The sequence below is a fragment of the Podarcis melisellensis genome (genome assembly GCF_964234715.1).
Source record: "Podarcis melisellensis genome assembly, chromosome: 1".
In the NCBI taxonomy this organism is placed as follows: Eukaryota; Metazoa; Chordata; class Lepidosauria; order Squamata; family Lacertidae; genus Podarcis; species Podarcis melisellensis.
In genome coordinates, this window is record NC_138528.1 from 90,066,503 (window position 1) to 90,083,731 (window position 17,229).

Below are 17,229 nucleotides of genomic sequence, written 5' to 3' on the forward strand. Positions count from 1 at the left end.
AGCATGCTTCTATTTTACTTGTGTGTTTCTTTACATGCATAATGTGTGCATGCCAACACATTCCTGTGATAGCAACAAAATTAAATGCCAGAACAAATCAGATGACTGGACCATTATTCCAGTATTTCATTTGTTACAGTGACAAATGAAAATAATAATAATCAGATTTTGAGTATTTTTTTATGCATGATGGTTTTCAAATCTGCTCTTGCTTGTGTTGGGTTAGGCAAAACTTAAAAACTACTTTGTCCAGAATGCTCAATCGCACCACAGATGCCTCCCTCCATCCCACATCGTTCTCTTCTCCATGAGCAATTAAGCACAACGTAGATAGTGGGGACATCCAACAAAGCTAAGTGTTGGAAGTTTCAGGGCAGACAAAAGAAAATGCTTCTTCACACAGCACATAGTGAAACTATGGAATTTGCTCCCGCTAGATGTATTAACGGCCACCAACTTGGATGCATTTGAAAGAGCAGCAGATGAATTCATGGAGGATAAAGCTGTCAATGGCAACTTGCCATAATGGATACATTCTCCCTCATCTGTCAGAGGCAGCATGCACCTGAATACCAATTGCTGGGAATCTTGCTGTTGTGCTCAGATTCTTCTCAAGGGCTTCTGCTGGGCTTCCAATTTAGCCACTCCCAAAACAGGATGCTGGACTAGATGGGCCTTTGGCCTGGCCCCGCAGGGCTTTTTGTAAGTTCTTGTGTTGAATTATGGAGTGGATGTGCAGCTGTATGCGCCAGCACCTCCTCCACACTTTATCCCTCCCCCCCCCATGCATTATTTGAACACCTAAATAAAGTTTAGGGCAATCAATGTTTGGGGACACTTAGATTTTTTTAAAAAAATGCATTCTTTGTCTCAATGGACACACTCTTCGTAAGATTTCTAAAGCAGTGGAAAGTGCTTCTGCTTGGTCAAGGCGAGGCACCTGATTTTTGACTGTGCATCCTGCCTACTGAATCCCTCTGTGCCACTTTCCGTCCTATTCTGAAAGGTCCCTGTACACCCAGGACCAACTATGAAAGTTTCTTCATGCAGATGCCTAGCTACATTGGATGTACAGTAACTCCTTTTGCCTACATTCATACCACACTTCTTTTATAGTTGTGTTTATTGCTGGAAATGGAATGTACAAAAAGACTCCACCAGAAGGAAATATCTTACTCGAAATTTGCAAGTGTATTGGGGTAAGTGTGTTTCTTAGATATCCTTTTCATGCATGACTCTGAGATTGTAAAATCATATTTTCCACATGTCTGACCCTGATGTTAATTGATTAGCCATATGAGTTTTACAGTGCAATCCTATATAGATTTGCTTAGAAATAAATTCCACTGCAGTGGAATAATGCCCACTGCTGCTGCTTCTGGCCTCTATGTTGCACACAAACAGGCCCTGGGCAGAATACCTGATCAACACAATGAAGCAGAGGAGGGGCGGGCAGCCAACATTATCCTGCTCCCTGCTGGATATACTGATTATCTCCACTCTTTCAGTCATCTGCGTAGGGCTTTTATGTCAATGATTCCAAGAGCCAGCTTCAGATTGGAGAAGGGACTTTAGCCAAGTAGCCATTCAGACTCAAAGGTAATACATGGGAATATTTTGTCCAACTTCTCTCAAAGCATAACTGCATGTTGGATCTAAACCAGAGGGCTTGGGGCCAAAAACGTTCATTGGCTCCGCTGCTCAACATCCAGAATGGCTCCCTACCATCCATCATCCTGATTAGTATTACTTTACTCCAGCACTGAGGTCACTGTGACAATTTGCACAACAAGGCATTTGAGGCTTAAAAAAAAAGATTAGGAAAAATATAACTCAGGGGTGTGATGCAATGGATATGTGAAGAATTGTGAATGGTATGAAGGGTTATATTACATCACTTTCTCATTCTGCCCTTCCTAGCATATTAGAATTCAGGGTCAACCAGTGAAATTGATTGGCACTGTATTAACTGCAGTCAAAATAAGTTGTTTCTCATACAGTCATTAGTACATAATTATCATATGAAATTCATCACCAGAAGGTGTGCTGATGGCCACTAGCCTTAAGGTGGTTTCTTAAAATGGATTAAATAGCTCGATAGGGAATGGGTTGCTCAGTGGCTATTAGCCATTACAGATAAATGCAAATTCTCTGTCCAAAGGAAGTACAAATGATGATGAAGTGCTGGGTATGGCTGCTTCAATAATCATCACACCCTCCTCATTAACATAGGGTTGCCACTGCAGTGAGTAGGGCTCTATGGGCCCCTGTAAGGGATCTACTGTTGACCTTCTGGGCCTCCTGACACTTCTGTACCTTATCTCTGCTGTCATTGTGCATCTGCCTCCTCTGGACATGCAAGGAGTGAGCAGAGGGAGGAGGAAAAAACAGCATCCTTCATTTGCCTTGAATTCTCCTTCTGGGTCCTGAAGGAGAGGGAAAAGAATGGCCAATGACAACAGCAGCAAGGAGGAGGTGGACTCTCTCAGGGATGGGGCCCACTTGGAGTTGGCAGTGGGCCACTGACAGAATGTTGGGGTGAATGAAACTTGGTCTTACTTTTCAAGGACAGGAAACTTTTCTCTATCATCTAGATTTTCCAGATCAACATTTCCAAAATAAAGGACACTGCAGATATGTGTTCAACTACAGAGTTGCATATATGGAGTTTACCAGCAGCTGTTAAATGTTACCACTTTTTTCTGGTGAAAAGAAAAAGACCAAGAATTGCAGAAACAATATCAAGCATGCCACGCATGCCATCATTTGCTTTGCTGGACTAAGGGGTATGGAACCCAAGGCCTTATTCATACAACAAATGCCATTACCCAGAAAATAATATCCTTTGTGTCTTGTGGAAGTCATCCAGTGAATCAATGAAAGGGATGAAACCTGATTTAAGACAGGGATGAGGAACCCGTGGCCTTCCAGATTCCCATTGTCCCTGACCACAGAATATGCTTGCTGGGGTTGATGGGAATTAGTGTCCAATGGTATCTGAAGGGCCACAGGTTCTCCACTCATGATATATGGCATGAGAGTAGGGTCAATAAAACAATATAAGATTGTGTAAGAAATGATGTAATTAATTGTAATGGGCTTTACGCAGTGGACTAAGTTAAACAAATGTAGGAGCAACTCCATAACCTACACATCTCTCAATTGCTTTTATTCCCCTCTAGTTTGCTGTTACAAACCGCATCAAAAATCGATCCCGGCACATTCCTAAAAGGGAGCACTGGCTGGACTGGGCCTCAGAAAAATACTCAGTAAGTCAATATTTGGATCTGAAGTATTTGAATATATATTCCTCCAATAAGATGTGAGCTATCAGAGTATAACAGCTAGAATGTAGAAATGGATCAACTCTCCTCATCTTTATTCAAAATCACTGCAAGTGTCTCCTGAAGACCACTGTAAGTGTCTTCAGAGAATGTACAAAAAATACATTTCCCCCCCTAAATTGACTTCAGTTTTTTTGTGCATTTGTGCTTCCTTTATGGAATGAATACACATTTTTGCAACACTGCCTGGGAATTGTAGTGTGAATACAGGGAAACTGAAGCTCCCAACATCAGCCATACTGGAAATTTGTTTGTAAACTGTCCCTCTCCCAAAACATAGCATCCAAGAACAGAGGAGTTTAGATCTGAACCAACCCAAGTTTGCCACCATGAGCACACTGTTCAGGAAGGTGCATCCAATTCCAGCTCTGTGGTTAGTGCGCCTCTATTATAGGCATGTGTTTGTCACAATCACACCTTACGATTTTAGTGTATACACCTGAAAAAGTAGTGTGTTCCCTGATACTGAGATACATTGATTTGGTGCAGTGCATGTCTGCCTACCCGTTTTCTTTGCTCCTCCCTTGTGCTTGCTATATTAGCTCACATTGTTTACAGTACATTTGCTCAAATATCCATAGCCAGATCTGCCATGTGCGATTATTCTGCAGTAACTGGGTCACCCCAAATATGCATAGGCATAGCTCTCTTTGCATCAGCCTCCAAAGTCATTGCATCTAAAATGTTCCACAATGGAGCTGAACAGATTGAGAAGCACCTGAACACATCAACTGCAGAACTGGTGTACTTAAAGCATAAAAGTTGATATTAGGGAAAACACACATATTTTCGTACACAGAGTTCACCTCCATGCAGCAAAATTATATTGTCTGAGACTGTTGCTTGTAGACCTTTCTTCCCTACTAACCATTATTGCCTTTTGCTTTGTGTTTCCCTTCACAGAACCAACTGATAACTGAAGTTAAAATGGTGACACGGGTCCTGTTTCTCTTCATACCACTTCCAATGTTCTGGGCTCTCTTTGATCAACAGGTAATGTGCAGTACTATCTAGTGTGGCTTCTCTGTACCCCTCAGCCCCAGTATCAAGATAATGCAGCTGCAGGACTTTTTTCCAGAACAGGAGCAATGACATCATTGGGTAAAGCACCAGGGTAATTGGCAGACACACTTTGTTCTGGCAAGTGATTGAGCTAGTAATAAGGCTTTCAGGTCCTTTCCTTTAATGGGGTTTCTGCATTACAGTAGGTTAGGTTAGCAATTTAAATGGCAGTAGTACATCTCTGCAAGCTTGTTTTCATTTCTAATAAAAAGCTTAAGGCTACATTTCAGCTGGGCTGAAGATCTTTTCTTAAATTTCAGTGTGCTTTGCAAGTTTAAACCTATGCAGCCAGAAGTAAACACCACTGTGATCAATGGAACTTACTCTCAAATAACTAGGTATAGGGATACAGACAGGGTGCAAAAAAACCTTAGACTTTATGGTGCCACAGGACTCCTTGATTAGCTCCTGCACTTCAGAATTTACCACTACACCACTGTGTGTGAAAGTAAAAGGTGACCTTCACCAGTGACTTTCACAGTCTTATGTTTGGTTCTCTAGTTTTCTAAACTGTTTTTTAAAAAAGCTGTCATGAAAATTCATCAGCAAATTGCTCCAAACATGCACAATTTTGTATGCAGTTTTACCTCCTAACACATATCAGTGCAATGCAATTTCCCGTAATCTAATGCATTTTTAACTTCGCCAAACCTTTATTAGGCATTACAAGTATAGGCCATGATAAAACATCCATATATAAAATTTTTAAATATATACAAATAAACAGCCATGTAAAATATGTAATAACGAGGATTTTCATTGGAATTTCTTCTCACTAAATAGTGCCAGTAGTATCTAAGAGATACTGTTGACAAAAACTCAGCCACCCTTGCAGTTACTTCCAGGTTAATGTCAGACAGATAGAAACTAATATTTTCACTGTGCCGTGATATTAGACTACCCAAAAAGGGGGATAGCACACGTTTGTGTAGCTGGTTGTACAATGGACAGTAGAAAAGTTTCCTGTAATGCACACATTTATGCAATTAAACCGAACACAAAACCCTCTGGTATTATTAGAGACCATATTAAATTGTATTTAAAGATTGTATTTAAAGGTGAACCTACCTAACCTGTGCTTTTCACAACACTATGCAAACCAAAACACAACCACTGTTGGAAATTTTCACTTCTCCAAATTTTGCAATGCAGTTCTACAGCAAAGTAAAGTATTTAAAAATGCATATGCTAGGGTAAAATATGCAATAAAATGCCTGTAGTGAGAACAATGTACAAAAATGCATTGATCCATCAGCTTTCGTCAAGAGCAGATTATCAAACATCCCCAGAAATGATAGACATTGCGGATGTTCTTTGAATGTGCCAGACACTGTAGAAAATATCATTCTGTTTAAATTTTCTATGGCAATCCCTACACATGTGGATATTTAAGTCCAATGATGTAGTGGGCATATATTTGCCCCACCTCCATTCCTCTTACGAGGTCCTGGGGCACATATACACTACAAGCTATATCAAATTTATTTATACCAATTGTCACAATCAAGATAGGTGATGAGATCCTACACACACTTACATGAGAATAAGTTCCATTGAACTCAATGGGACTTGCTTCTCAATAGACATGTGGTGGATTGCACAGATAATCCCTTGAAGATGAATCCATCCCTAACTACTTATTTTCCTTTTCATTGAGAAACATCGTTTCCGGTTTTTTTTACAGCATTTGACTAACAGAAAAGGTATGAATAAGATACTTGCTTGTGTGGGAAATATACATGTCAAGAACTGGGTATTGCTTAGAAAATCTTACATTTGATTCCATTTTTAAGAACAGCCTTCCTACCTTGGTTGTGTGCATAATTCTACCTGTTGCTTTAGCCTTTTCTTGGTTTGCTAAATATGATTCTGTGGATTTTCTCCCTATTCAGAGGGTAGGCATTTAGGAAAAGTATTGGCAAGGTTCTGTTTCTGATAACAGATAAGGAGAAAATGCACATGCTTTCATTTAACTGCAATCATTATATATGTTAAGAATGTATGATGAATGCACTTTCATGTTCTGAACCTTAACAATATTTTTGGTAATTTGCTATTGCTTTTCTTTCCAATGTTGGCCATGCATGCAGTACTCCATGGTATTCATTTTGATCTGTTTTCTCCTTAGGGTTCTAGGTGGACACTGCAAGCCACTAAAATGAATGCTGACTTTGTAAGTAGATAGGGTTCATTCACGATAATTATATTTCTTCATTAAACAAATTCAAGTCAGTAGTTTAAATTATGGGCTGGCAGTGTAATAAAGGGTCACACTTCTATTGATTTTAAAATAAGTGCATCTCTAACGGAACAATAATTATAGACTTAATGACTGGTGGGGGGCAGGACGGGAGAACAATTTAATATGGAATAGAAGAGATATGGAGAGTATCCTCCAGCAATTAATATATTTTGGCTCAGTGAGTTTCTGAGAGTCCCTAAGCGAATTCCCATTTGCTCTTTAGCCTACTGTGTCATATTATTTATTTAACAAAAATTGTGTACTGCTTGATAATAAAAAGACCCTCTAAGCGATTTACAGATATATAAAATACATCATCAAACTTTTCAGTAAAACCAGGTATTTAAAAGCTTTCAAAATATTATTAGATTAAACGGTAGCTAAAAATAGATAAAACACATTACGATCATCTTCATGGTCTTCCACTTACTTTATCATAGTACAGTGGTACCTCGGGTTACATACGCTTCAGGTTACATACGCTTCAGGTTACAGACTCCACTAACCCAGAAATAGTGCTTCAGGTTAAGAACTTTGCTTCAGGTTGAGAACAGAAATCGTGCTCCGGTGGCACAGCGGCAGCAGGAGGCCCCATTAGGTAAAGTGGTGCTTCAGGTTAAGAACAGTTTCAGGTTAAGAACAGACCTCTGGAACGAATTAAATACTTAACCCGAGGTACCACTGTATTGTCATGATTTTCAGCCTACTTTGTATTATTACCATCAGCAACAACAGTAATGTTCAGTCAAGGTAGGCAAAGCCAGCTCAAAAGTGTTTTCATGCAGTAGGTGGACAAAATAGGATCTTGGACTTCTGGCTGAAACTCTCTTTGACTAAGGTTATTATAGGAAGATGATGTCTCAGCAGAGAGCTAAAGTCTACTGAAGCCTTATGGATGCAACCATGGCCTATAGTGTGGTTGGTTCTGCCTCTTGGGAAAGGTGGTTGAATTATGGAAGAGCCCTTGCCTGATTTTGCAGTCTTTGACTTCTGAGAGGATGGAGGTCCTGCAAGGGTCTCATCATCTGAGTCCAAGAATGGTGGCAGGGCTGTGTCATTGCACTGGGAGGGCCCCAAATAAGATACTGACAGTTATCTCCATGAGGAAGTGGTCTGAATCTTGTCACCATTGGTGTCCACTGCTGTGCACTACAAGGTCTCAGAGGTCAGGGATCATGACACATGACCAGGCGATTGAGCAGGGCAGGGCTGAGAACATAGTTCCAGTAGAGCATGACTGAGGAATCAGACAAATGCTCATGATACATTATGAAATTCATAAATAGATACAGTCCTGTTCTTAAACAAACAGTGTGTCCCTGTGGCTAGTCCCACGTCTGTTTAGAGATGTTGTCTAAATACAGTTTGGTCTGAAATGCAATGAAGTTTTCTGCTATGGGATCTCTGTTATGTTCGGCAGATGACTTGCTTCTAAAGCATTGTTCCTTTCATCCTCCCGCATGTGTTAGCTGTCTGCTTCACTGATGTCAGTTCTGCCACAGTTCCCTTATTTTGTTTGCTAACCAGTTTCAATCCTTTAATTTCAGGGAGGATTTGTCCTTCAACCTGACCAGATGCAGGTAAGGCAATGGTTGTCAGCTAGGGCACGTTGCTACTGTGTCAGAACTCGTATTGATGGCACTGGCATAGCACCAGCGATTCGTTGTTTAACCACTTCATCTATATAACTACAGACTGTATCCTGGCATTCCGTCAGCACCAGTTGTGAATTATTCCCTATGGTGTATTTAGGACTGCAGCCTAAGTTACCATAAATGGCTAATATAATGCATCATTTGGTTTTTCAGTTCTTAAATCCTCTCTTGATCCTTGTCTTCATCCCAGTTTTTGACTTCGGGCTGTACCCCTTGGTGAACCTGTGCAAATTTAATTTCACGTAAGTACCTGAACTTTCCCCCCTTTTGTTTACAAAATGCAGTACAGATTCATGGATGCACACACTCTTGTAGGTTGAAAATGTCTAAGATTATTAGTCAAGGATGGATAGTTTTATGAAGGAGAGGTAACAGAAGGGAGAATCTCCTTCAATCTCTATAGCCTATGAGGTCTAGGAAAATGTGGCCTACTAGTTAAAAAAAAGATGGATTTTTTTGCAGCTTTTAGATATCCCCTCAAAGCAAAGGGACTGCATGCAAACACCAGCATCTTCTAGTTTTAGTGGTTTGTGGTGGGAGGCACCAGTGTTTTTACAACCTTCCAATATTTTTCTGTCAAAGTAGAGCATCTTTACGTATTGAAACACTCTCCTAACTTGTGCTTCACTTCATTTAGGCCCAAGGGATATCCACACAAGCACAGATATCACATTTTAAAAATGTTGGTCATGATAGGTGCTCTGGGAGATGAGCAATTTATTTCTTACATGCCTTCAGCACTTGTAGTTCAATAACCCAAGGCAATTTTTCTGTCTGCTGCCCTAGAAGGGAGTTGGAGATAGATCATCAGTGGTGCTTTCCTCCACTTCACACATTAACTAAATGCCAAACAACGTTCCTTCCTAGAAGAGCTAAGGGGAAGATAATATGAAACTTGCTAGCACAGAGCATTTTTTAAATAGCTTATCAATTTGAATGGGCCTTGGTTATAGCCTCATAATAATATAATATGGAGGTTTTATGTTAAAAGAACAGCCTCTGTCTGTTCATATGCAATGATCTCGGACTCAGAGGAATTGCATGATTCATCTTAAATTACACATTTTTAGTAATTAAGTTGTGTTTATTTACTATCAGACCCATTAAAAAGATGGCAACTGGCATGATCCTTGCGGGCCTGGCATTTGCAATTGCAGCTGTTGTAGAACTCAAGATAGAGGTAAGCGCTGAGCAGCTGTATGAAGCAAAGAGGTAAAGATACATGCTTCCTACCTCTATGTACCAATGCACTACCCATCTTCCCTCCTTGACTTGTTTTATGGTATTGGCTCCTGAATACACAATTTTAAAATATTCTTAGGTTTCGGATCCCTATTTTGGAACAGAGATTGAGTGTCATGAATCTGTAGATCAGAAAGTGATCTGGATCTAATCTGGATCATTAATAACCAGAGTTCAGGGAATCATTGTGATTATATTGTGGCATACTCTTTTAATTAGGAAAGGCTATGTTGGAGCCAATTCCAAAAGAATATTGCCTTCAGAGCACATATTTGACAGACATAATCCTAGCAATAGCACACTGGAACTCATAACAAGTGGATGTTGCCTGAGACTCAGTGCCCAGGCCCAGTTCATGTCCTCTGTGGTGCAGCTGCTGGTTCTTCATGCTTGGGTCCCATGCCAATCTGCTAATACCTGGAACAGGAAGACCACGTGAGATGGGCAGATGTTTCTGGTTCATCTCAGATGAGTAGGATGTCTTCCTGGACACACACACACTTCCTGTTCCAAACATGAATGGTGCAATGTGACACATGGCCACAAAGATGTGATGATCACATCACAAAAGGTAACATCAGCCCTAAAGTTAGAAAGAAACCCAGCTGTATGTATATTCTTGTATATATTATCAAGTAGAGGAAAAGTCTGTGCGTGTGTGGAACACACTTCTTTTACAGCAACGTTTTCAATAGTCTTTTATGCCTCTTTTATAATAACTACCAACCATCAAGATATCTATAACCAAGAGCTATGTTCTGTTGCTATTGTACAGCTTCGGTCAAGGAGGGAATAGGGTTTTGACTAACCAAGTGCTTAATATTACAGCTACCTACTGTAGTATTATAACTATGCACTTTATTTCCATTAGGAAAATGCTATGCCAAAGCCAGTTTCAAAAGAAAGCTACATTCAGGTCCTGAATTTGGCAGACAGTGATATTGAAGTGGCAATCCAAGATTATGACCTGTTTCGACAGCCGATCAAACCATTTCAGGTGAGCTTATTGGTTATCTCCTTGGCAAGATCATTCCTTTTCAAAGTTAATACTTAACTTTCCAAGATACCACAGACAGACACCACAGAAAGATGCTGTGAACTGCCTTGAGATCTATGGATGAAGGGCAGTATTCAATGTTGTTGTTGTTATCACACCCCGTGATAATTATTGGTTCTGTGTTTTACATTCCATATGTATTTATTATTGTATGGATCCTTTCTCAGTCATTATGATAACAGCTTCTGTATGACAAAGAAAGCTTCCATTTCCTCATATATTCAGAAGAACAAGAAGATTTGACCTTCCTTCCCCTGTGTCTGTCCTACCATATGGAGCGGTGACACGTTTCTACAGAGCACTGTGCCTTTGACAGCAATCCCCATCCTCCCCAGCGTATTTCAACAAAAAAGGCACAGATGGCTGACTATATTTACTTATAATTAGGGAAAAAAGGTTAAATCTTCTGGGATGAATATGTTCCCCAAAAAGCCTCTTTATATGATCTGTGTTTCCCATAGGTCACAGTCAGTTTAGATCTGAAAGGAACATGCTAGAACAGGAAAAATAAAAAGAAGTGCACAGAAAGAATATAAAGAATGGGGTGGTTAAGCAAAAGCGCTGAAAGTGTGGTTCTCTCCCCTTTTTCATAATTCTAGGGTTATCAGAAGTAAGTTCAAGCATGCAGTGTATCCAGCTGGCAGGCTTTCTGCATGATTTGCCACTGAAACTCAGTTAAGGAGGGAGTGTTATCATTTATGCTCCTCTTCCTTTGATTTGTTCATGCAGAAGCTTGGGATTCATTGAAGAAGTCTGGGCTGGAGCTTGGTCTTGTCCACCTTTTATATTTTTTTGGCTTCCCTTTTGAAGTTGAACTTCCTGCCCACCTCATTCATCTAGATGTGAGAACTAGTGGAGTGGAGCGGCTTGAAACTTAGGTTTCTTCTACACTAACAGTTCAGTCTGAAATTGCCATCCTTAGTTAACTCACCTTTTCAGAGAAAACAGATGGCATCATTGGCAGAGTATTGTATTCCATTTTCTGTATTGTCCTCCCATTTTTGTTAAACCTGAATTGTTGTGGTGTGATGTGTGTGCGCTGTAAATTGCAGGGGGTAATCTGTCCAGCATGAACAAGTTGCTCTTGTTCCCATGGGATGGTTTTAGGTCCTAATTTTTCCATTATTTTTTTTCGTTTTACATAGTGAAATTACATTATTTTGCTATATAAAAATGAAAAAGAGAGAGACCATTAGTAACTAACATCCCTGTTCCACTGCTGGAGCAGGAACTGACAACAAGGAAGAAGTTAAAGAAACCATTCAAGGGGCAATCAAGGGGCAATTCGTCACTATTCTTCCAGCAGAAATTAAAGGAAAGCCACAAAAGGGCAAAAACTTAAATTAAAAGCACAGGATCACTTAAAAGATTCAACAGCCTATTTACTAATCTCCCACCTGTATAGTAAAACAGGCATAACCTGCAGATAGGTTCATACCTGCAGTATGGGGACAATGGGTTGTATCCAAGGCAGCACCAAGGGTTGAGTCCTCCAACCCTTTCGAGCTAGTTTTGAGGGTGCTGGGGGGAGGCTGCAGGGGGGAGGGGAGCCAAGTTCTGTTCTGCTAGCCATATCCATTGCTCTAGCAGAATGGGAGTGTTGGCTACTGCCCAAAAATATTGGCCTGTTCAATGGGAATGTTGGGTCATTGACAAAATGCTTTGTACAGTCTAGTATTACATAAATGCTAATAATCATTCTTTCAGGCTACCTACCCCTTGAACCACCTCATGAGTCTTTTTCTGTCAAATTGCATAAAATCTTTGGGATGTGCACAGCTGCGAAGGTGCAAATTCACAGCTTATTAAGAAATTTTAGATAAAAATAAACTGAAATATTTTTTCCCCATGCACAATGAATATATTGTTTTCTTTCTTTCATTTTGCTCAGGATCCTGCTGAGTACACCAAATTGATTCTGAGAGATGGCCAACAAAACCTTCATTTGAAGATACAGTATCAAGGATCATCTTTCATGTTTAATTCTACCGCCCACGAAAAGTCAGTGTACAGCTTAATTGTCTACAAGGTGGAAAGAAGCCTAACAACCCATTTAGTAAGTGAGGAAATCGAGTAGGGCAATGTCAGATACTTGAGAAAATCCAACAACCTACATAATCCTGTAAGGAAGATTCCAGTTTGCAGACAACAAGCAGAGAACATTAATGTGCTCGACCTGATATCATCCCATTTTCTATTTTTTTGCATTTTAAGTTTTGTACCTCCAGACTAGAGATGCATGCAAATGGCCTCTCAAAATTCTTCCCTGTACCCATGAGAAATAGCTTGAGAAACCATTTCACCAAATTTCTCCAGGGTGAAAAGTTCTCCAAAAAATTATTGGGACTGGTGATCTGCTTTAAAGGTAGCACTAGCACAGCTTCTAGCTTCCCCCCACCCCAAGAGGATTTCTTTTAGCCTAGCTACCATTTCCATTGTCTCAAACTATGCCCTGGTCTGTGTGTCATTCTGAAGCATTGGTGGGGTGGGCCATAAAAATGGTGAATAATATTTGGAGAAAAATATGTCAAAGTGGCTTTTCCCCCTAGGTGGGTGATGATAAGGGAAAAAATTCTCAGAAAAAATGTCTTTTGAAAATAAATTGGCTTAGTTCTACTCCCGGACTAAGGGCTATCTTCCAAAAAGTTTATCCATGTTCCTTGGAATCCAAAGCTATGATTTGATTTTGGTAGGCATGGTAGCAGATTGCCTCACAGATTCTAAATAGGAAGCAATTCTCATCCTAGAATGAAAAGTATAGCATCTATTGAGTGGATATCACAATGCAATTAGTAAGAGATAACTAGTTCATTATCTCATCTACTTATTCATGAGGGACTTATGATTAATTTAGATGTTTTAACAAGTGGCACTGCCTCTGCTATCACATCTGCTAGGTGGTTTATAGCTTTTGAGCTGCTAGACCCAATTTATGCTGCCAAACACTGCAATGGGAGATCAGAATAAGACCTAGTGGATGGCAAAGCCCTATAAAAAGAGTAGAGGACAATAAGAAACTTTTTTCCAAAAGTCTTTCACATAAAATAAAGTTTGCAATGAGGCTGTAGAATGGCAAATTGGATAAATCAATTAGGTGATGAGATATGTTTAATCACTGCTCTAACACGACACCATAGTAATTTGGAATAGAAGCCACCAAAATGACCGTACCAAAAGCCATCAGAATCATTAGAATTACATTGGACATTTGGAAGTACTAAAGCACTTACAATAAATCACTTTTACATTTTTTATTTTAAAAAATATAAGTTTTTGAATTGACAATGAACCCTGTGTTTGTGATTTAAATTTCTCCTTGTTTTCACGACAGACACAAATTCTCTAGACTCTAGGCTCTTTGCAAATGAACAGAACAGCCATTAAGCTGACAGAATAGGCCACATGATTAAGCAAACTTCTCTTTTTCTGCAGAAATCTACATAGAAGCAGCAAAACCAGAGCCAAAGACTTAATGATGAGGCAGCTTTTGCTATTCTCTGCTTCTTGCACAATATAATTTGCATGATGATAGGCTAATGTTTTCTATAAAGAGATGATGGGCAAGGGAATCGGGCCAAAATAAAGGGATTGAACTATATGATGTTGATGTTTGACGTAAACATTCTATAATAGTAATACTCTTTAAAGATGTAAGTGCCATACTGTGGGCGAGTTTCAGTGAATGAGACCTATTAGCAGGATCCCTGCACAAACACTTTCACTTTGCAGTGGGGCTCCCTGCTCCCAGCTACTCCCCCTGTGTTGCCCCCAAAATTGGCTCAGGGGTGGGGGTTGTGCTGTGGGGAGAGAGAGGATCATTCTGCCTGGCAAGCTGAAATATTTGCCCTTTCAGAACTATCACCTTAGCACAATGTTGAAATCCTTCCCGTGGAAAACTTGCCTTTGTTTATTAGCAACACAAAAATAAATCCCCTTGACGGGGTGAACTTTCAAAAGCACATCAAAGTGCAAGTAGATAAATAGGCATGACTCCGGCAGGAAGGTAAAAGGCGTTTCAGTGCGCTGCTCTGGTTCGCCAGAAGTAGCTTAGTCATGCTGGCCACATGACACAGAAGCTGTCTGTGGACAAACGCCGGATTCCTCGGCCAATAAAGCGAGATGAGCACCACAACCCTAGAGTCGTCCACGACTGGACCTAATGGTCAGGGGTCCCTTTACCTTTACCTTGCATGCAGTCTTAAAGATGGTTACAAGTATCCGGGCTGGTGCAGGACATTTTGATTCATGAGGCAAGGAACAACCAGATGCCATTCCCTCTTTCTTTGTAGTACAGAAGCTGACTGGGCTGGCAGTCATTTATTTCAACAAGCGGCTCAGGTAGTATCCTCTGTGGCTGAGTCTAATGATAGAGCTAGTCCTGACAGGAGTTTAAGGTCAGAGGTCTTATTTCTGCAATAGAATTTATTTCCTCTCCCTATGACTCCCAACTTTCTCTCACTGTCTGCAGCTGCCCCTGGACCTATGCCTCTCTTTTCATTTTATTTCCCGTGTTCTTATGAAACAGACATTTGCCCCTCAGTGCTTCTATTCTCAGGCTCTTGCAAAAGCTGCCACTAGACATCAGGATGTGCACATAATTTTTTTCTGCCTTTGCCTTTGCATCCCCTGTTCATTAGCAAGATTAGCACTTACCTGGGAATAAGGTCCATTGAACTCAGTGGATCTGTTTCTTAGGAGATATGCATGGGGCTTGTTTTCAGTTTAAGCCCTGTTGCTTTTGCAAGACTGGATATTTGTTTTGTTTGTTTGGTGGGATTCAGGAAGAGAATGATTGCTGCAGCATCTCCATATATTTGATGGCATCACAGTCACTGGCTGAAAAATTAATCATTGTTGGTTAGCACCAATAACTGGCTGGATCCGCTAGTGAGATGCTAATCAGCTTGAATTCATTATCAAGGGAAATGCTGCTGTGGACTGTTTGCAAACTAGTTGTTCATTATTAATCATGTTTATCTACTATTCCTTTTACAATTTATTGTCTATTTACCAAATATAAGCCATGCAGCACTCAAAGGCCTTTTATAGACATGGAAGTGAAAAGGTTGGGAAGAAACCCTCTTCCAAAAGTCATTACAGTGTACATTAAGTGTAAAGGACTGCCCAGCTGTTGGAATTGTTACTGACAAAAGGGGTCCTCTCACTAGTCCTGTTTGTGTTCCCTGAGAAAGTTCTGTGTAGCACACTCAGTTTATGGAGTGATATTATAGAGATTACAACCATTATCTAGAAACTTGCAGGTTAAAAAAATTGTTCAGATTTTAAAAATGCTATTTTGGATGAATATGTGAAAATTCAGCAATGCATATCTCTTCTCAGCCCTGTTAATGAGAAGTAACTGTGGTTTGTATCCAGTTGTATCCCTCTGCTGATGGAAAACTTCCAATAGTGGAAGGATGTAATTGGATAGTATCTTCCATTCTTCAGATTTGTGTGAGATTTCACACCATTCCCCTCCTGCAGCTTTCATCCCCTAACCTTCAGTTAAAAAACTTTATGCATTCAATTTCTTAAGCAACATGATCTGCTATGCTGCAGTGATAAAGCTTAGGCCTTAACCATTCTGTAGGAAAGAAAGGTCACAGACAGTCCATTAAATATTCATCTGCTATTTAGAATTGAGAAATGTATATAAGGTGCTACGTACTTGTCTAGACCTCTGGTTTTCAACTGATAGGTCGGGACACCCACTTCAGGGTCACAGCCTGATCTAAGGTGGGTCACAATGGCAGCACTTCACCAAAAAAATGCATGCTTAAAAATTAAGAACTGGGTCTCTGAGTGCATGTTTGGGTTAAAGGTGGATGGAAAGGTTGAAGAGTCCTGCTCCAGAGGCCCTCCAGACATGTGGTATCACATGGACTCACTGCAATGCTTCAGTGTGTACTTCTCCACCACTTCTTTCTCTACTCAGTGCTGACCCAGACCCTGGTGTTCTTCTCCACTCCTCCATGATTTGTGGAAACTAAGGGCTTGTTCACACTTACCTTTTGCCCTGCACTTTAAAGCTCTGTGTCCAACTGTTTGGTTTCACTTTTTCATTTTTTGCCCCCTGCCCCAGGAAAATCCACCGTTTAATGCTAAATCATAACAAACAGTAATTTGGGTTTTCTGCTGATTGCTGTTTGCTCCAATTCAGTGGTAAAGAGTCGGATTTTTGGGGGGAAGCGCTGGGCACAAAAGAACATCTGGATGAGCCCTAAGTGCAGCTGGTGAAGCACCTCCTTTCGTCACAAAGCAGATCAATGCATGCCTGGGCAAAACAGGGTCCCATTTTAGCCTTTAGCTTTAGCGAGATGAGAAAGTTGCCTTGCCTGTCATTTGCACCAGTGCAAGCCTGGTAGGTTATGAATTGGATAGGAACCTTCCTACCAGAAATCAAGCCGTGTAGGATCTGATAAAAAGAGCATTTCAAACATCTCCTTCCATTTAATAAGTTCACATTCAGAACCCATGGTTTTTTTTAATTTTTATTTACAAATTCTTTGCTCGTTGGAAAGCCTGCATGTATGCAGAAATCATGTACTGATTTTGTTTTCCTTTGGTTTCAGATTAAAGATATGGGGGGAAAGCCATCAGAAGGCATGTCTGCTGTGAGGTGTGAAC

At 40.3% G+C, this 17,229-nt stretch overlaps 1 protein-coding gene across 2 annotated transcripts in view; it reads left to right on the top strand.

The window, feature by feature from the left end:
* The window catches only part of SLC15A2 (solute carrier family 15 member 2), a 68,770-nt gene that overhangs the window by 36,729 nt on the left and 14,812 nt on the right, over positions 1-17,229 (top strand). For both annotated transcript variants that reach the window (XM_081925094.1, XM_081925093.1), the window contains 10 exons: positions 1,117-1,199; positions 3,183-3,269; positions 4,248-4,337; positions 6,535-6,579; positions 8,196-8,228; positions 8,457-8,545; positions 9,402-9,483; positions 10,417-10,542; positions 12,494-12,658; positions 17,175-17,221. In XM_081925094.1, coding sequence (XP_081781220.1) covers positions 1,117-1,199; positions 3,183-3,269; positions 4,248-4,337; positions 6,535-6,579; positions 8,196-8,228; positions 8,457-8,545; positions 9,402-9,483; positions 10,417-10,542; positions 12,494-12,658; positions 17,175-17,221 — 847 coding nt within the window. The remainder of the gene's footprint in view (positions 1-1,116; positions 1,200-3,182; positions 3,270-4,247; positions 4,338-6,534; positions 6,580-8,195; positions 8,229-8,456; positions 8,546-9,401; positions 9,484-10,416; positions 10,543-12,493; positions 12,659-17,174; positions 17,222-17,229) is intronic.